General features: G+C 47.5%; 1 protein-coding gene across 1 annotated transcript; it reads left to right on the top strand.

The window, feature by feature from the left end:
• Positions 1–10,426: 10,426 nt before the first annotated feature.
• On the top strand, positions 10,427–14,019 carry LOC109775266 (protein trichome birefringence-like 23). The gene is made up of 3 exons (XM_020334015.4): positions 10,427–10,934; positions 11,793–12,076; positions 12,973–14,019. Exons 1-3 carry the CDS (start codon positions 10,697–10,699, stop codon positions 13,747–13,749), a joined length of 1,299 nt encoding a protein of 432 aa, XP_020189604.1. The 5' UTR covers positions 10,427–10,696; the 3' UTR covers positions 13,750–14,019.
• Positions 14,020–19,446: the final 5,427 nt, after the last annotated feature.

A 19,446-nucleotide genomic window follows, 5' to 3' on the forward strand; every position in this document is an offset into this window, starting at 1 on the left:
GCCTGGCACTGAACCCGTTTGCAAGCGTCCATACAAGCTTGGACCCAACGAGCTGAAGGAATTGAAGAAGCAGCTCGATGATCAAGAACGTCTGGGTTTGATCAGACCGAGTTCTTCTCCATGGGGTTGTGGTGTTCTTTTTGTCAAGAAGAAGGATGGCACAGACCGACTTTGTGTCGACTACCGTCCATTGAACAAGAAGACAATCAAGAACAAGTATCCACTTCCCAACATCAATGAGCTATTTGAGCAACTCAAAGGCGCTAAAGTATTCTCGAAGCTTGACCTTCGTATGGGTTATCATCAGATTCGCATTCGTGAAGAAGATATTCCCAAGACAGCATTCAGAACGAGCTTTGGTTCTTATGAATATACTGTCGTGTCTTTCGGCCTTGTAAATGCTCCTCCGGTGTTCTCTCGGATGATGAATTTCATCTTCAACCCCTATACCAATGAATTTGTTCTGGTGTATCTCGATGATATCTTGGTCTTCTCCAAGAAAAAGCAGGATCATGCCAAACATTTGCGATTGGTGCTCGACAAGCTCAGAGAGTATCAATTCTATGCGAAGTTCTCTAAATGTGAGTTTTGGCTCGATGAAGTTCTTTTCCTTGGTCACATCATCTCTGCCAAGGGCATCGCTGTTAACCTCGAGAAGGTGTCCGCAGTTCTGGATTGGAAACCTCCTCAAAATGTCAAGCAGCTCCGCAGTTTTCTGGGTCTTGCAAGCTATTGCCGAAGATTCGTTGAGAATTTCTCCAAGATTGCAAAGCCTCTTTTCAACCTCCTACAGAAGCATGTGAAGTATGTCTGGTCTCCTGAGTGTGACGTTGCTTTCAACACTCTCAAAGAGAAACTAGTCACAGCTCCTGTCTTGACTCCTCCTGATGAATCCAAGCCGTATGAAGTTTTCTGTGATGCTTCTCTCCAAGGTCTCGGTGCTGTGTTAATGCAAGAGAAGAAAGTTGTGGCCTATACCTCTCGGCAGTTGAAGCCCAACGAGAAGAACTACCCCACTCACGATCTTGAGTTGGCGGCAGTTGTCCATGCGTTGATTACGTGGAGACATCTCTTGTTGGGAAGACAAGTGGACATTTTCACTGATCACAAGAGTCTCAAGTATATCTTCACTCAGCCCAACCTCAACCTCAGGCAGACTCGATGGGTCGAAATGATTCAAGAGTACAATTCGAGTATCGAATATACTCCAGGCAAGGCTAATGTCATTGCAGATGCTTTAAGCAGGAAGGCTTATTGCAACAGCTTAATCCTCAAGCCTTTCCAACCGGATCTTTGTGAAGCTTTCCGCAAGCTGAATCTCCAAGTTGTTCCTCAAGGCTTTCTTGCCAACCTCATAGTATCTCCTACTTTGGAAGATCAAATTCGTGAGGCACAACTCCTTGATGCCATGGTGAAGAAGGTGAAACGTGGTATCGACAAGGGTCTTTCCAAATACAAGTGCTATCGCATTGATGACAGAGACACTTTGTTCTTCGAGGACCGGATTGTGGTTCCGAAAGGTGATCTAAGGAAAGTCATAATGAACGAAGCGCACAATTCTCTCCTCTCCATTCATCCTAGAAGTACGAAGATGTATCATGACCTCAAGCAGTCGTATTGGTGGACTCAAATGAAGCGAGAAATTGCTCAATTCGTGAATGAATGTGATGTCTGCCGAAGAGTGAAAGCAGAACACCAACGACCAGCTGGTCTCCTCCAACCTCTTGCTATCCCAGAGTGGAAGTTTGATCATATCGAAATGGACTTCGTGACTGGATTTCCCAAGTCCAAGCGCGGAAATGATGCTATCTTCGTTGTCATCGACAAGCTCTCTAAAGTGGCTCATTTCCTTCCTATCAAAGAATCCATCACAGCAGCTCAGCTGGCAGAGCTCTACACCTCCAGAATTGTCTCTTTGCACGGCATTCCACAATTGGTTTCTTCAGATCGTGGAAGCATCTTCACCTCTAAGTTCTGGGACTCCTTCCAGAAGGCCATGGGCACAAACATTCGCTTCAGCACAGCTTTCCACCCTCAAACTAGTGGCCAAGTCGAGCGAGTCAATCAAATTCTTGAAGATATGCTCAGGGCTTGTGTCATTTCCTTTGGCATGAAATGGGAAGATTGTCTTCCTTATGCTGAATTCTCCTACAACAACAGCTTCCAAGCGAGTTCGAGCAAGGCCCCATTCGAGATTCTCTATGGCAGAAAGTGCCATACTCCTCTCAATTGGTCAGAGACTGGTGAACGCCAACTTCATGGCAATGACTTAATCACTGAAGCTGAAGAAATGTGTAAAGTCATCCGTGATAATCTCAAAGCCGCACAATCGCGCCAGAAGAGTTACTATGACAGTAAGCACCGTGATTTGGCTTTCGAGATCGGAGACCATGTCTACCTCCGCGTCTCTCCAATGAAAGGCACTCGTCGCTTCGGTATCAAAGGGAAGTTTGCCCCTAGATACGTGGGTCCTTTCAAGATCATTGGCAAAAGAGGCGACCTCGCCTATCAACTTGAGCTTCCTTCCAACTTCGCGAACGTGCACGATGTGTTCCACGTGTCACAGCTCTGCAAGTGCTTCAAGACGCCTGAGCGCACTATCGACTTCCAAGAGATTGACCTCCAAGAAGATGTGTCTTATCATGAGCACCCCGTAGCTATTCTTGAAGAAACTGAGCGCAAGACTCGCAACAAGTCAATCAAATTCCTGAAAGTGAAGTGGTCGCACCATTCCGACCGGGAAGCCACCTGGGAATGCGAGGACCATCTCCGTTCCGAATATCCGGAGTTCTTTCAGTCCTAGATCTCGGGACGAGATCCTCTCGTAGTGGTGGAGTGTTGTAACACCCCGCATGTAACTTGCCATATTTGTAACTCCGACTCTTGCCATTTCCGGCTATGTGTTATGATTTTTCCTCCGTTGTTGGGTTTTGTCTTTCGTTTTGTATTTTGTCATGTCATGCATTTTCATATCATGTCTTCATATGCATTGCATTCGCATACGTGTTCGTCTCATGCATCCGAGCATTTTCCCCGTTGTCCGTTTTCCAATCCGGTGCTCCTATCTCCTCCGGTGCACCCCTCTAGTTTTCTTTCATGTGCGTGTGTCAAACTTCCTCGGAATGGACTGAGGCTTGTCAAGTGGTCTTCTTATACCACCCGAAGACTACCGGTCAAGTTCCGTTCCATTCGGAGGTCGTTTGGTACTCCAACGGTTAACCGGGCATCCGCAAAGTCCATTTGAGTGTCCAGCAAAAACCCCCTCTAAAACCAGCCCAAAACCCACCAAAATCTCTTCCATGCTCTAGGTCGTTCGATCACGATCGTGTGGGCGAAAACCGCACCTCATTTGGAGCCTCCTAGCTCCCTCTACCTATAAATAGGTGGGCATCCCGAAAAACGAAACTGCAGATGAAACCCTAGATTTTTCCCTCCGCGCCGCCGGACGTGTCCAGCCGCCGCCGGATAAGTCGCGCCGCCGCTCCCGGCCAGTGGCATCGCGCCACGTCGCCCCGCCGCCGTCTCCGCCGCGCCAGGCCCGCCGGGCCCGGATCGGGCCCGCGAGGCCCATCTCCGCCGCCGCGCGCCCGCGAGCGCGCCCTCGCCTCCCGCCGCCCGTAGCTCGTCGTGGCTCGCCGGCGCCGGCCGGTCCCGCCATCTCCGCCGCGTCGGGCGAGCTCTCCGGTCGCCGCCGGCCGTGCTGCTCCTCCGGCCTCCGCAGCCCCGCCGCCCGTGCCCGCCGGCCGCCGGCCTCCTCCTCCGGCCGCAGCCCGGGGCTCTGCCGCCCCTCCTCCTCCGGCCTCCCTCGCCGATGCGCCTTCCTCTCCTTCTTCTTCCCCGTCGCCGGCAAGCGCCGCCCGGCCTTTGTCCGATCGGATCTGGTTTAGCACTGTTCCCGTTGACTTTCCCCCGAGCCCTGTCTTTTCTTCCAAGTCCTCAACATTTCTCAGCATGTGCTTCTGTTTCAGATGCCGTAACTTCTTGCATGTAGTTTCGATTCGCGCGTGTAATATGTCAAATTGTTCGCCTCGTGATGCTCTTCATTTTGTTTAATTGCACCATGTTCATTAGAGGTCATCTTGATGCCCAAATCTTCGTTGGAAGAGGGCTAGTTGCTGTTAATCTCTGGTTCTTATCAGAACTTGGACATTTGTCATTTTTATATCATTTATTCTGTGCATCTTTTGAGCATGAGCTCTACATATGTTTTGAAGTATGCCATGCCATCTTTCCAGTGGTATAGTCCTTGTATTTTTCTGATCTCTGTGGCGACTAGCACAAGCATGCAAAGTAGGCCCCGTAATATTTCTGATTTCAGGGACTTAGTGATTTCTCCAAGTCTTGTCTACTGTAATTTTGTTGCCATGTAAACTTGATGCTACAGAGAGATCCATGCATATTTTAAAGATGTTCAATAAGAATGTTTTGTAGCTATAGTTGTAATTGATCCATGCCTGCAATTTTTTGCAATTATGGAGTGCCAAAGCATGACTCAATCTTGCTCTACTTTTGCTATAAAATATTTCTGGCAGATTCTTAACATGACATGCATTTTTGCCAAGCTTATTGTAGTTGATCCATACATGCTATGTAATTGTTCTTGCCATGGTTAGCTTCATAAACATGCCATATTGCTGTAGGTATGCTTGGGTTGTCATGCATTACTCTGTAGTGAGTGCATAAAGCTCACAAAGATGCCTACATATTATTATTTCTGCCATGATCTGTTTTCTGCTAAGTCTGAAACCTGATAACGAAACTTGCTATGTTTTCATGCTTGCCACCATATCTTCTGTTCCTTTTTGGCTTATGGTTATTAAGGAACTTTTGTCATGTGCATTTATTAGAACACTAACATGCTTTATTTTGCTACGTTAAGTTCCTGTAGCATGTTGATTTCGTGCTCTGAACATTGCTACCTGATGCTGTTCACTGCCATGTCCAGTTTTTCACTAAGTCTGTGAACCTGTAATCTTTTGCACTTTTGCCATGCTTGTTTGAGCTTGATATGTTGTGAACTAGCCGTAGCTCAGTGTTCATCTTTTGTCAAGCATCTCCTGTAGATTACTTCCATGTCCTTTGTTGCTATGTTGGGGTGCTGTAGCATTGCTGTTTGTTGCATTTTAAGTGCTATCTTGCTGTTTATCGCAGATTAGTGTCATTCTTGTTTTGCTTGCCATTTGCAAACCGTGCATCCGATTCCGGTGATCTTTATATCGATTTCGACCAAAATCATCCCATCTTTCCAGTGGCATGCTTGGTTTGCCAAGTTACTGCCATGTTCATCATTTTCCTTCCGGAGCACGCATACGCATCGCATATCATATCTTGCATATCATACATGTTTTGCATCATGTTGCTTGCGCATTTCTCGTTGTTGATTGTGGTTCCGTTTTTTTGTGTTCTTGTCTTGGGTAGAGCCGGGAGACGAGTTCGTGAACGAGGAACCTGTCGAGTACGCTTACGAGGATCAAGCTTTCGACAACTCTGAGAATCTTGCAGGCAAGATGACCACCCCTCGAAATCACTTCTATCTTTGCTATGCTAGTTGTTCGCTCTATTGCCATGCTCGCTACCTATCACTTGCTATATCATGTCTCCCATTTTAGCCATGTCAGCCCTAACCATCCTTTCCTAGCAAACCGTTGTTTGGCTAAGTTACCGCTTTTGCTCAGCCCTTCTTATAGCGTTGCTAGTTGAAGTTTGTTCCATGCCGGAACATGGATATGTTGGGATATCACAATATCTCTTATTTAATTAATGCATCTATATATTTTGGTAAAGGGTGGAAGGCTCGGCCTTATGCTTGGTGTTTTGTTCCACTCTTGCCGCCCTAGTTACTGTTATACCGGGATTATGTTCCTTGAGTTTGCGTTCCTTACGCGGTCGGGTGATTTATGGGACCCCCTTGACAGTTCGCCTTGAATAAAACTCCTCCAGCAAGGCCCAACCTTGGTTTTACCATTTGCGACCTATACCTTTTTCCCCCGGGTTTTCTAGAGCCCGAGGGTCATCTTTATTTTAAACCCCCGGGCCAGTGTTCCTCTGAGTGCTGGTCCAAACTAGAGCCCTTTGCAGCGCCACCTTGTGGAAACTCGAGGATTGGTTTTAGTTGTACGGACTGCTCATCCGGTGTGCCCTGAGAACGAGATATGTGCAGCTCCTATCGGGATTTGTCGGCACATTCGGGCGGCTTTGCTGGTCTTGTTTTACCATTGTCGAGATGTCTTGTAAACCGGGATTCCGAGACTGATCGGGTCTTTCCGGGAGAAGGTTTATCCTTCGTTGACCGTGAGAGCTTATGATGGGCTAAGTTGGGACACCCCTGCAGGGTATTATCTTTCGAAAGCCGTGCCCGCGGTTATGAGGCAGATGGGAATTTGTTAATGTCCGGTTGTAGATAACTTGTCGCTTGACCCAAGTAAAATACATCAACTGCGTGTGTAGCCTTGATGGTCTCTTCTCGGCGGAGTCCGGGAAGTGAACACGGTCTGAGTTATGTATGACGTAAGTAGGTGTTCAGGACCTCTTCTTGGTCATTGCTAGATGACGTCCGTTCCATTGCTTCTCTTCTCGCTCTCATTTGCGAAAGTTAGCCACCATATATGCTTTTGCCGCTGCAGCTCCACCTCTCTACACCATCTTTTCCTACAAGCTTAAATAGTCTTGATCTCGCGGGTGTGAGATTGCTGAGTCCCCGTGACTCACAGATTCTACCAAAACAGTTGCAGGTGCCGACGATGCCAGTGCAGATGATGGCGTCGATCTCAAGTGGGAGTTCGACGAGGAACGTGGTCGTTACTATGTGTCTTTTCCTGATGATCAGTAGTGGAGCCCAGTTGGGACGATCGGGGATCTAGCATTTGGGGTTGTCTTATTTTCATCTGGATTTTGACCGTAGTCGGTCTATATGATTGTATTTTGGATGATGTATGAATGTTATTTATGTATTGTGTGAAGTGGCGATTGTAAGCCAACTCTTTATCCCATTCTTGTTTATTACATGGGATTGTGTGAAGATGACCCTTCTTGCGACAAAACCACTATGCGGTTATGCCTCTAAGTCGTGCCTCGACACGTGGGAGATATAGCCGCATCGTGGGCGTTACATCAACCCCTTGAACTTGTCAAAAATCTTTTGCGAGAAGTCGAGCTTTGTAGACAGTAACATTACCATCGGCGTCGGTCTTCTTGAAAATCCATTTATTCTCTATGGCTTGCCGATCATCGGGCAAGTCCACCAAAGTCCACACTTTGTTTTCATACATGGATCCTATCTCAGATTTCATGGCCTCAAGCCATCTGTCAGAATCTGGGCTCATCATAGCTTCTTCATAGTTCGTAGGTACGCCATGGTCTAGTAACATGACTTCCAGGACAGGATTACCGTACCACTCTGGTACGGATCGTGCTCTGATTGATCTACAAGGTTTTGTATTAACTTGATCTGAAGTTTCATGATCATTATCATTAGCTTCCTCTCTAGTTGGTTAGGCATCACGGGAACGGATTTCTCCAATGTGCTACTTTCCAATTCGAGAGAAGGTACAATTATCTCAGCAAGTTCTACTTTCCTCCCACTCACTTCTCTCGATAGAAACTCCTTCTCTAGAAATGTTATATTCTTGGCAACAAAGATCTTGCCTTCAGATCTGTGGTAGAAGGTGTACCCAATTGTTTCCTTAGGGTATCCTATGAAGACGCACTTCTCCGATTTGGGTTCGAGCTTATCAGGTTGAAGCCTTTTGACATAAGTGTCGCAACACCAAACTTTAAGAAACGACGGCTTAGGTTTCTTGCCAAACCATAGTTCATACGGTGTCGTCTCAACGGATTTAGACGGTGCCCTATTTAATGTGAATGCAGCTGTCTCTAATGCATAACCCCAAAACGATAGTGGTAAATCGGTAAGAGACATCATAGATCGCACCATATCTAATAAAGTAAGGTTACGACGTTCGGACACACCATTACGTTGTGTTGTTTCAGGTGGCGTGAGTTGTGAAACTATTCCACATTGTTTTAAATGAAGGTCAAACTCGTAACTCAAATATTCGCCTCCGCGATCAGATCATAGAAACTTTATTTTCTTGTTACGATGATTCTCCACTTCACTTTAAAATTCTTTGAAATTTTCAAATGTTTTAGACTTGTGTTTCACTAAGTAGATATACCCATATCTCCTCAAATCATCTGTGAAGGTCAGAAAAAAACGATACCCACCGCGTGCCTCAACACTCATTGGACCGCATACATCAGTATGGTTTATTTCCAATAAGTCATTGGCTCGCTCCATTGTTCCGGAGAACGGAGTTTTAGTCATCTTGCCCATGAGGCATGGTTTGCAAGTATCAAATGATTCATAACCAAGTGATTCCAAAAGTCCATCTGCATGGAGTTTCTTCATGCGCTTTAGACCAATATGACCTAAACGGCTTGCCGACCAGCTTGGACAAAGACGATAGGGTGGTGCCGACAGAGTGAGCGGCGAGCACTATCGACGACCGAGATGGCTCAGTGAGGTTCTTGCCTTGGCGCCACTACTTTGCTTCTTGCGGCGCTGAAATCACTATCGGCGGTGTCTCTCTGACATCGGTAAGGGTCGTTGGGGTGCGGCGAGGGAGGGATTTCCATTCCACCGGTCATCGAGGTCGGGGATGACCGTCGGAGAGGATAACGGGGGCGGGGTCGCGTGAAAAAGTTGCAGGTGAGTGGGATGCTGCACAACTGGGAGAGAATGGCAGGCTAAATTTGAGGTGGCCATTGTTATTTTTGGAATGGGGGTGGTCGTATTTTATGGATTAATGATTTTGAGGGATCTACTAGCCGATGCTTAATTTCTTAAAACTAAAATGTTCTTCTCAAATATGACTTTTGAGGACTCTACTAGAGATGCTCTAAGTTCTTTTCATTTATTGTTTATGTACAGATGTACCATAAACATTAATAGAAAAAATAATACATGGAGTACAAGTGTGCTGTTTTTTTTTTGTCAGAAATGGAAAATAAATAAAAGGGAAATCCCTTCCCAACAATTGTCCAGCTACACACATTAAAACACCACATGTGTCCAGTTCCGTGCCTCTTTCCCATGACGTGCACCTGGCTGCTCATTTTGCTAATCCAAGCGTGATATCTTTATTCAATATTTTCGTGAAAATATATCTTCTTTTGTCTTTTTAGGACGGAAAAATGTATCTTTGAGATAGATGGTGATGCAAAATTGCATGCACGGGTTGTACTGACTCCACCCGCAGCCCGCAGCGTTCATCCTATACGGTGCACAACGATAGTGCGTACAGTATAATATAAACGGACACGTAGGCAAGGGCACGCCACACGTCAAACGCACGAGCACGTGTGCTCGGTGGCCGCATGCACCGGGGCCAGGGCCAGAAAATTTACCAGTGCGAGGTTTCCCCACAAAAAGCAAACACGCTGGTGATGGTGAACCCTCCTGCGGTGTCACAGTTCCAAGGGCTACACAACTTTTGGTTCTCCTGATCCGTGATGACCCTTTTTGAACACCATCCCTGAGGTTTTTAGAAATTGCTTAAAAAGTAAAGGAAAGCAAACCCCTTCAACCATATTACCCTATGTAAACCAATATTAAGACATTTTTTTACAGTTTATAACTAGGATTACACATAAATATACCTCAACTACCCGAGGACGATCTTATATTACTTTCTACTTTATGTGTAATGCACGTTTGGCACACAAATATCATGGTGCAACCAAATGGTGCTCCATACCACGTATCTGCATTTGGCTAGTTTCGTGCACGACAATGCCAACTGTGGTGCATACGTCATAATGGTGAAGTTTTTGGCGCCTTCTGCGATTGTCGGGACTCCCCTTGACCATAAATTTGTCGGTCTAGGGCTCTTGCCCAGCTACTCTCACACTCGATTCCGTTTTGTCGAGAGGAAAGTAGCCGTTATCAATCTAGTTGTCCATAGTGACGTCGAGCGCATTGCCTCCTTGTGTTATATTCCGGGATTTCCGGACTCCCAATTTCTTGTAATTTCTCTAACGTAGTCTTGTCTATGACCCCTTCCACTAGTAGGGTGTAAGGAGTTTAGTAAGATTTTATCTCAAGTGGACCCATTTCCATTAGTGGCACGTTCAAGAGTATTATAGTCAGTGAGTTGCTTGTCAAGTGTGAGAACCGGCAAAAAGAAAAGAAAAAAGAACTTGTCAAGTATGGGATGTACCCCAGAAACCCTACACTTGTTCGCAATGCTGATTGTTTTTCTTGTACTGTACTAGATGAAAAGACAAGCCCCGGATAGAAAGGAAAACAAATGGCATAGATACAAGTGGAAAGTAAATAAAATACCAAAAAGGAGGGCCTCTACAAACGGCCACCTTTCAGCGAAAACCTGAGGTGGTTCCTGCAAATTGTGCAAGATCAACAGTCCAACGCCGACAGTCACCTGATGACCCGAACACCACGGCGTCATTTCACCCCCGTCCACACGCTTATATATTCTCTCCCGTCGTCTCCCCGGAGGGCCGCGGATACACAGCGGTAACACCGGCGCTGACACACCCGCGATTCACCGTGGCATCAAGATCAGCTCAGCAGCTCCTGCCCTACCTAGTACCCACCAACCACCGACGCGGCACCACTCCACTTCACTGCGCGAGCGCGCGTGCGGGGTGCCGGCGTCGTTCGGAGGAATTCGGGGGGATGGGGATGGAGTACGAGCCGGCGCCGAAGAAGCCGGCGGCGGGCGGGCGGGCGGCCCTGAAGCTGCTGTTAGCCCTGCTCCTCGTCGGCCTCGCGATGCGGCTGCTCGCCGACCGCTGCGCCTCCCGGCTCCTGCCGCCCACCACCCGGACGGAGGAGGCCGCGGCGCTCGCCGTGACGGCGCCGCCGGCGCAGGAGGAGGCCGGCGGCGGGGACGGGGTGCCCGTAACTCCCAGCGGTGAGCACAGCTGGTTCTTGGGATGCTCTTCGTTCGTTGCCATTTTCTACTTTCCGTTTCTGCTCCCTGAAAAAAATGCTTTCCTCTTCTGTTTCGCTCTTCACTACCGACAGATGGATGGATGGGTAGCTACAGCTTTTAGTGGAAAATTAACATTGCTTCCAGTACAATTAATTCTGGGTTTAGCATGTACTATTGGCCACAATTTATACTCGGATATGCAGCATAAAAGGGTATCTTTTGTAGGTTTCTGAAAATCATCAGTTGATTGGAGCTGGACAATAGGGGGATATTTTCTTTTTTTGTGTGTGAGTGTGGGGGAATATTTGCGTTTTCCAGTGAGGGATGACTTGAATCTCCAATGTGTATGATTCACATATGAGTTCTTGGTTAACAAAAATGAAAACAAAGTATATATGAGAAGAGAACAGTAAAATTTTCTTGGGTGAAATGATCAAACTTTCCAAGCTCAGAAAGTTCTGCAGTATGGCTATCATGTTCAGAAATCTCAACTTAAAATATAGTTTATAGTTCCGTGGGGGGACGTGTGGATCTCCTCTCGTTCCATGAGCTTATTATTCTGTTCTGTCTTTGACCCTAGATGCATGTTTTGCTACAGTCGGGCTTGATCTGCGGCATGTGCTACCTGCATTAAATTTTTGGGGGAGTGAAAGAAGATTGTGATTGATTCATTCATCCCTATCATTAGTTTACTGAAACAAACCGATGCGATTAGATATATAGATCCTCTGTGAACTGTCGGTGTTGCCTTCAGAACAGTGTCACAGTGGTACCACAGGGTACTACTACCACCAGTGACTTGATTGGTAATGGTGTTCTCTTGTTTTTCACTGACAGGTGCAGGGATGTGCGATCTCTTCCATGGGGAATGGGTCCATGATTCCTCTGGCCCAGCTTACACCAATGCAACCTGCCGGTTCATTGAGACTCCACAGAACTGTATGTCAAATGGAAGGCCTGACGATGGTTATCTGTACTGGAAATGGAAGCCATATGGCTGCGAGGTACCGCCGTTTGAGAGCAAGACGTTTCTGGAGGACATGAGGGGCAAACACTGGGCACTAGTCGGGGATTCGATCCTCCGCAACCATGTCCAATCGTTGCTCTGCCTTCTTTCCAAGGTAATTCCATGGAATTTTAAAGCGTGTTCTTCTTTGTATTTTGCGCCTCTAGTATGAAGAAAGGATTCATATCATACATATATGAACAATTTAGTGTTTACACATGTAAAGCATTTGTTTAAGTAGGTGTTTCGTTGCCGCAGAATTTGTTTTAGGCATGTGTCAAGCTTTAGTAGTACGCATAACGAACTGTATCATTCCGACAAAAAAATAACTAATCGTATCAAGCTTAAGAGAACTAGAGAAGGATACAAAGTGGTCAAGAATGATGTGTTTATTTTGTCCTTGTTAATAAGATGAATAGTTTGCAGTTTCATTACTTTCCGTTAGCAAAGGGGTATCAGACGACATATTAACTTACTATGCTCGCAAAAAAACAAAATACATACTAAAGATCCTTAGAGGTATTTATCCCCCTCTGCATTTTTCGCTGCAACTTCGATGGGTCTTGCGCACTGTGAATTTATCACCTTATGATCAGACATTCGACCTTGTGCATTTTTTTTATGTTCTTATACTTGATAAAAATCCACTGATGATATGTCAAAATCCGGAGGTAACAAATATAATTGAGGTAATTCTGAAGAATCTTTGATGGATTATATTCTTGTTGAGGCCGATTGCCCAGCTACCGGTGTGTCATTTTAACACCTAGTAATAACTCTAGTTTCTGAAATCCATCTTTGCCCTTTCCAACATTCAGATTTCTGTGGTACATTATTCTGTATGGCATGTAGTTGATGCTATCATTTGTGCTTGGCTGAATTTTGTACTCCCTTCGTCCCAAAATAAGTGTCGCTGATTTAGTACAACCGAGGGAGTAACAACATAACAGGATTTATCAGAAGCCAAAAATCTTTCAGCATGTAATTAAATAATTCTGTTACCTTCTTCAGGTTGAAGATCCTACAGAGGTGTATCATGACAAAACCTACCAGTCCCGGAGATGGCACTTCCCATCCTACAACTTCACGCTCTCCCTGGTGTGGGCACCATTCCTCGTCAAGGCGGATGTATTCGAGGACGAGAACGGATTCTCGTCGGCGGAGCCGCGGCTGACCTTCGACGTGCTCGACGCCAACTGGATAAGCCAATGGACCACCTTCGACTACGTGATCATCTCGACGGGGCAGTGGTTCTTTAAGAAGGCGGTGTACCTGGAGAAGGGGGCGGTGATCGGCTGCCACTTCTGCCAGGACAAGAGCCTCAGGGAGGTGAGCATCGACTACTCCTTCCGCAGGGCCCTCCGGGAGGCCTTCCGGTTCATCACGACATCGGCACACCGGCCGGTGGTGTTCTACCGGACTTGGTCACCGTCGCACTTCGAGGGCGGCGAGTGGTTCAGCGGCGGGCGGTGCGACCGGAAGGCCCCGTTCAAGCCGCGGGAGGCCGGTGACCGCGCGCTGGACAACCTCATGTGGCGGGTGGAGCGCGCGGAGTTCGCCAAGGCGGCCGCGGACGACGGCGGGGAGAGACGCCGCCTGAGGCTGCTGGACACGTACGAGATGTCGCTGCAGCGGCCCGACGCCCACGCCGGGCCGTACCGGGCGTACCAGCCGTTCGCCAAGGGGGCCGACGCCGGCAAGGTGCAGAACGACTGCCTGCACTGGTGCCTGCCCGGTCCGATCGAGGCGTGGAACGACATCATCATGCAGATGCTGGGCGAGGACTGAGGACTCGCCGCCGTTCGGCATGATCGGGCGGGCGGGCCAACTGGTTTTTTGACGTGGCGCGGGATGGGGGGGTGTCTCTTCTTGCTGGCAGGGGTTCATGGTGCCCAGTTAGAGGCTTGAGTGATGTTACCAGGTGTACGTTGGGACTTGTGAAACTGTGTTGTCACCGGTCGCACCTGGTTTGTGCTTGGACTTCAGAATGCCGGCCTTTCTATGGACATTTTGTAGCAAGCATACATATTAGAATAATGATGCAAGAAAGAAATCCTACACCTGACCTGAGTTACCTCTAAAGTCTAAATGTATAATGCAAAATGGGAACGACATTGGTCTTACCATTTGTCGGGTTGCCAGAGTTTCTCTCTCTTCGTTTTTTTGTTGATAAAAGGGATTTTCTTTCTCCCCAGTTACATTAGCGAAACCGCAGCAATCCTTACAAGGGAGACAGAAAGAAAAGAAATGTAACAAGTGTTAAACATAGCACACCCGATGGTTGTCGCGGTTACAACAGGAATCAGGTGCGACAGTGGACAGATAGATTAGGTTGTTAGTATTTTTCTTTTATCTCTTTGTAACAACTCTCTCTATCTCTATCCTATCCCTTGTAGCACAAGTTGTATCTCAACTACCGAACCTTGTACGCTATTGGGAGGTCGCGACCCTGCTATATAAACACGGAACCGTCAACCAGAGATGGTATGACGTTAAAGCCTTTCTATATGGTAACCAGAGTCTAACTCTTCCACAATACATCTAGCCTATCGCCATCCACAGAAAAGCTTTCGCCGTGGCCGCCTTCTCCAGCGTCGCGAACTCTGGCCTCTTTGGCCAGATCACCGAAAAGCTGACCCGCACCAACTTCATCCTGTGGCGCATGTAGATCACGCCATAGCTCCGAGGTGCGGGCTTCTTCGGCTACGTTGACGGCAGCATGCCGGAGCCGGCCAAAGTCATCGTCACGAAGGACAAGGACGGGAAGGAGGAGTCTACACCGAACCCCCTTCATCCGATCTAGATCCGTGAAGATCAACAGGTACTAGGATACCTTCTGAATAATCTCTCCAAAGAGGTACTTGTGCAGGTCACATCGATCGGCCATGCCCATGATCTCTGGACAGCGCTGTCGAGCATGTTCTCGTCGCAGTCGTTGTCCCGCGTCAACAACATACGCGTCGCCCTCGCCAATGCACGCAAGGGGACGCAATCTGTGGCAAGCTTCTTCGCGCACATGCGCTCGCTTGCTGACGAGCTCGCGGCGGCGGGCAAACCACTCGGTGACGACGAGCTGGCCTCCTACATCACCGCAGGCCTCGACATGGAGTACCAGCCGCTCATCTCCGCGCTCGACGCCTGTACAGAACCGGTCTCCCTCGACGATCTGTTCGCGATGATGAGCAACTTCGACCAGAGGGTCGCCCTCTATCAGGGCGTGCACGGCAGCGGGTTCAAGTCCTCGGCCAACGCAGCCATGCGTGGTCGTGGGGGCAGCTCTTGCCATCGAGGACCGGCGCGCGGCAGGGGCCGCAACACCGGCGGCCAAGCCAACATCAACAACTCCCGCGGCAACAGCAGTGGCGGCGGCAGGCCCTCCTCCAACAACAACAGGGGCCGCCGCACAAACTCCAACTCCTCCAACAGATCACGTCCAGATGCCATCCGCTGTCAGATCTGCTGCAAACCTGGCCACTCGGCTAAGGATTGTTGGTACAGGTATGAAGAAGATGAGGACGACTCATCACAAGATGAGAAGATGGCCGGAGCAGCGGACGGGTCATATGGAGTGGACACCAACTGGTATGTTGACAGTGGTGCTACAAACCACATCACCGGCGAGCTCGAGGAGGTGACCATGAGGGAAAAGTACCGCGGACAAGACCACATCCACACTGCAAGTGGAGAAGGTATGAAGATTCGTCATGTTGGTCACACAATTGTTAAAACCCCTAGCAGAAACATTCATCTTAGAAGAATATTGCATGTTCCTAGTGCCTCAAAAAGTCTTCTTTCCGTTCATCGTATTGCTCTTGACAATCATGTCTTTCTTGAATTTCACCCTTACTTCTTTTTGATCAAGGATCAGGCAACGAAGAAGGTGCTCTATCGAGGTAGATGCGTTCGTGGGCTCTACCCTTTGATTCCAGAGATTAGAAGATTCAATAAACAAGCTTTTAGTGCCACCAAAGTGTCTTCAACACGGTGGCATGATCGATTAGGACATGCAGCTTTTTCTTTAGTTCAACGTGTGCTTAGGAAAAATAAGCTCCCATATGTTGGAGAGCATGATGTCGAAACTATTTGTGATTCTTGTCAGCGAGCTAAAAGTCATCAATTGCCTTATCCAATTTCGACAAGTGTTTCTACTCAACCTTTACAACTCATTTTTTCCGATGTATGGGGGCCTGCCCCCTCCTCTGTTGGTAGACACACGTATTATGTCAGTTTCATAGATGACTATAGCAAATATTCTTGGATCTATCTCTTAAAAAGACGATCCGATGTGTTCCAAGTTTTTAGAAATTTCCAAGCACTCGTTGAACCAAAATTTGATAGAAAAATCATCGCCCTCCAATCTGATTGGGGGGCAAATATGAGAAGTTGAACTCTTTCTTCCAAGAAATTGGAATCTCTCATCACGTGTCTTGTCCTCACGCCCATCAACAGAATGGGTCGGCCGAACGTAAGCATCGGCATATTGTAGAGGTTGGTTTAGCTCTCCTTGCGGGTGCCTCCATGCCTCTCAAATTTTGGGATGAGGCGTACCTCACTGCCGTTCACATCATAAACATGCTTCCCAGTCGTGTTATCAATAATGAAACCCCCATGGAACGGCTTCTCAACATCAAACCGGACTACACCTCTCTTCGTGTGTTTGGATGCGCTTGCTGGCCGAATCTTCGACCTTATAATAACCGCAAGCTTATGTTTCGCTCCAAACAATGTGTGTTCATAGGATACAGTGCCCAGCACAAAGGCGTTAAATGTCTTGATGTGTCCACCGGCCGTGTCTATATTTCTCGCGATGTGGTTTTTGATGAGACTAAATTTCCATTTGCTGATCTCCATCCAAATGCCAGCGCTCTCCTTCGCCAAGAAATCCAACTTCTTCCACCTCAACTTAGCGGATTAGATCAAGGGGGCAACAGTTGTGATGACCATACATTGACTAATCATCATAACCATCTACATGAGCTTTGCTGTGATACAGATGCAGATGCACTCAGCGAAGAAAATGGCGAAGGAAATGGCCGAAACAGTCAGGAGATCAGTCCAGAAGGGCACATTTTATGTGTTCACCATTGGGGGACAGATCCTCCTTGGGATCGCTGCCGTAGAATCTGCCCAGGCGATCTGACCCGGGATCCGCGTCGCCCAGAGACGACGTCGCGCAGGAAACCGCATCACCTGCCAGACGTGACAGCAGCGAACCAGCGGCTACCGTGCGGCGCACTCCAACTCGTCCCCGCGCGGGCGCTGACCCGCACCAATCCGCGGCCGACACGCGGCTGCCTGAGAGTCGTTGGGCGCCAGGAGGGCCCCGCTGCTACGAGCGACGACAAACGGCACGCGTGTCCACCGGCGCTGATTCGTCTGGGCCCACGGGCTCGCGATCCGACGCTGATCCTGCCGGCCCAGTGCAATCATCCGGCAATGATGAGGGTGTGGTAGGTGCGGGATCTGGCTCGGGATCCTCTGCGCCATCTCTACCACACCCGCCACGTCCTGACGCCACAAAGAATCCGGGCGCACCTGACGGGGCTGCACCTGCGTCAGGGGGATCTGCTTCGAGATTGAGGACAGGATCTTCTACGCCACGGCCTGCTGCTGCATCTCCTGTACAGCCACGCACACGGCTCCAAAAAGGGGTAATCCAGCATATGAACTATAAAACCAAATTTGGTCTTGTTGCTTATTCTTCAGGTGAACCTAACACGGTTGAAGAAGCCCTTAGAGATCCCCGGTGGAAGAAAGCCATGGAAGAAGAATACATGGCACTACAAAAAAACATAACATGGCATTTGGTTCCCCCACGGCAAGGTAAAAACTTAATTGATTGCAAGTGGGTTTTCAGAATTAAAAGGAAATCTGACGGAACCATAGACCGCTATAAAGCCAGACTCGTTGCAAAAGGATTCAAACAACGATATGGTATAGATTATGAGCACACCTTTAGTCCTGTGGTTAAGGCTGCTACTATCCGTCTTGTGTTGTCTATTGCTGTTTCCAGGGGATGGTGCCTTAGACAGCTAGATGTACAGAACGCGTTCCTTCATGGTGTTCTGGAAGAGGAAGTGTACATGAGACAACTCCTGGGTTTGTAAACAAAAGCTCACCATATCATGTGTGCAAACTTGACAAAGCTTTATATGGACTCAAGCAGGCCCCTAGAGCATGGTACTCACGCTTAAGTCAGAAGCTGCAGGCACTTGGTTTTGTTTTCTCCAAGTCTGACACGTCACTGTTTATTTACAATAAGTCTAATACATCCATATTTGTTCTCATATATGTTGATGATATTATTGTCACAAGCTCATCTGACAAGGCAATGACAGGATTATTGAAAGACTTGAGTGCTGAGTTTGCCCTCAAGGATTTGGGAGATTTGCATTTCTTCCTAGGGATTGAAAAGTCAAGAAACATGATGATGGTCTTCATCTCTCTCAGGAAAAGTATGCTACTGATCTGGTGAGAAGAGCCGGCCTTCAAGGATGTAAGCCCTCACCAACTCCTCTATCCAGCTCAGAAAAATTGTCTCTTACAGAAGGAGATCTTTTGAACTAAGTTGATAGTACAAATTACAGAAGTTTAGTAGGAGCACTACAGTACTTGACATTGACAAGGCCTGATATTTCCTTTGCTGTTAACAAAGTATGCCAGTTTCTCCATGCACCTACCACAGTTCACTGGACAGCTGCAAAACGTATAGTGAGATATGTGAAAGGTACCATGAATCTTGGATTGACCTTCAATAGATCTTCATCTACTCTTGTTAGTGCCTTTTCTGATTCAGACTGGGCAGGATGTCTGGATGACAGACGTTCTACTGATGGGTTTGCAATATTCTTTGGACCTAACCTTATATCATGGTGTGCAAAGAAACATGCTACTGTGTCCAGGTCAAGTACAGAAGCTGAGTACAAGGCACTTGCAAATGCCACAACAGAAATCATTTGGGTTCAGTCTATGTTGAAAGAACTTGGACTAAAATCCACACATGTTCCCTGCTTATGGTGTGATAATCTTGGTGCTACCTATCTGTCTGCTAACCCTGTGTTCCATGCAAGAACGAAACACATTGAGATCGATTTTCACTTTGTCAGAGAACTAGTTGCTAATCGACAGTTGGAGATTCGTTTTGTTCACTCTAGAGACCAGGTTGCAGATGGCTTCACAAAGGCATTGCCTACAAGGAACTTTACTGAATTCAAACGTAATCTCAATCTCATGGAGTTATGATTAAGGGAGGGTGTTAAACATAGCACACCCGATGGTTGTCACGGTTACAACAGGAATCAGGTGCGACGGTGGAGAGATAGATTAGGTTGTTAGTATTTTCCTTTTATATCTTTGTAACAACTCTCTCTATCTCTATCCTATTCCTTGTAGCACAAGTTGTATCTCAACTACCGAACCTTGTACGCTATCAGGGAGGTCGCGACCCTGCTATATAAACACGGAACCGTCAACCAGAGATGGTAT

This window comes from Aegilops tauschii, chromosome 7 (genome assembly GCF_002575655.3).
Source record: "Aegilops tauschii subsp. strangulata cultivar AL8/78 chromosome 7, Aet v6.0, whole genome shotgun sequence".
NCBI lineage: Eukaryota > Viridiplantae > Streptophyta > Magnoliopsida > Poales > Poaceae > Aegilops > Aegilops tauschii.

Excerpts from the sequence above, each read along its gene's own strand:
- LOC109775266 (XM_020334015.4), top strand. The coding sequence starts at position 10,697 with ATGGGGATGGAGTACGAGCCGGCGCCGAAGAAGCCGGCGGCGGGCGGG. Across the intron at positions 10,935-11,792 it reads GGTGCCCGTAACTCCCAGCG|GTGCAGGGATGTGCGATCTC; the intron begins GTGAGCACAGCT and ends TTTCACTGACAG. Across the intron at positions 12,077-12,972 it reads TGCTCTGCCTTCTTTCCAAG|GTTGAAGATCCTACAGAGGT; the intron begins GTAATTCCATGG and ends TACCTTCTTCAG.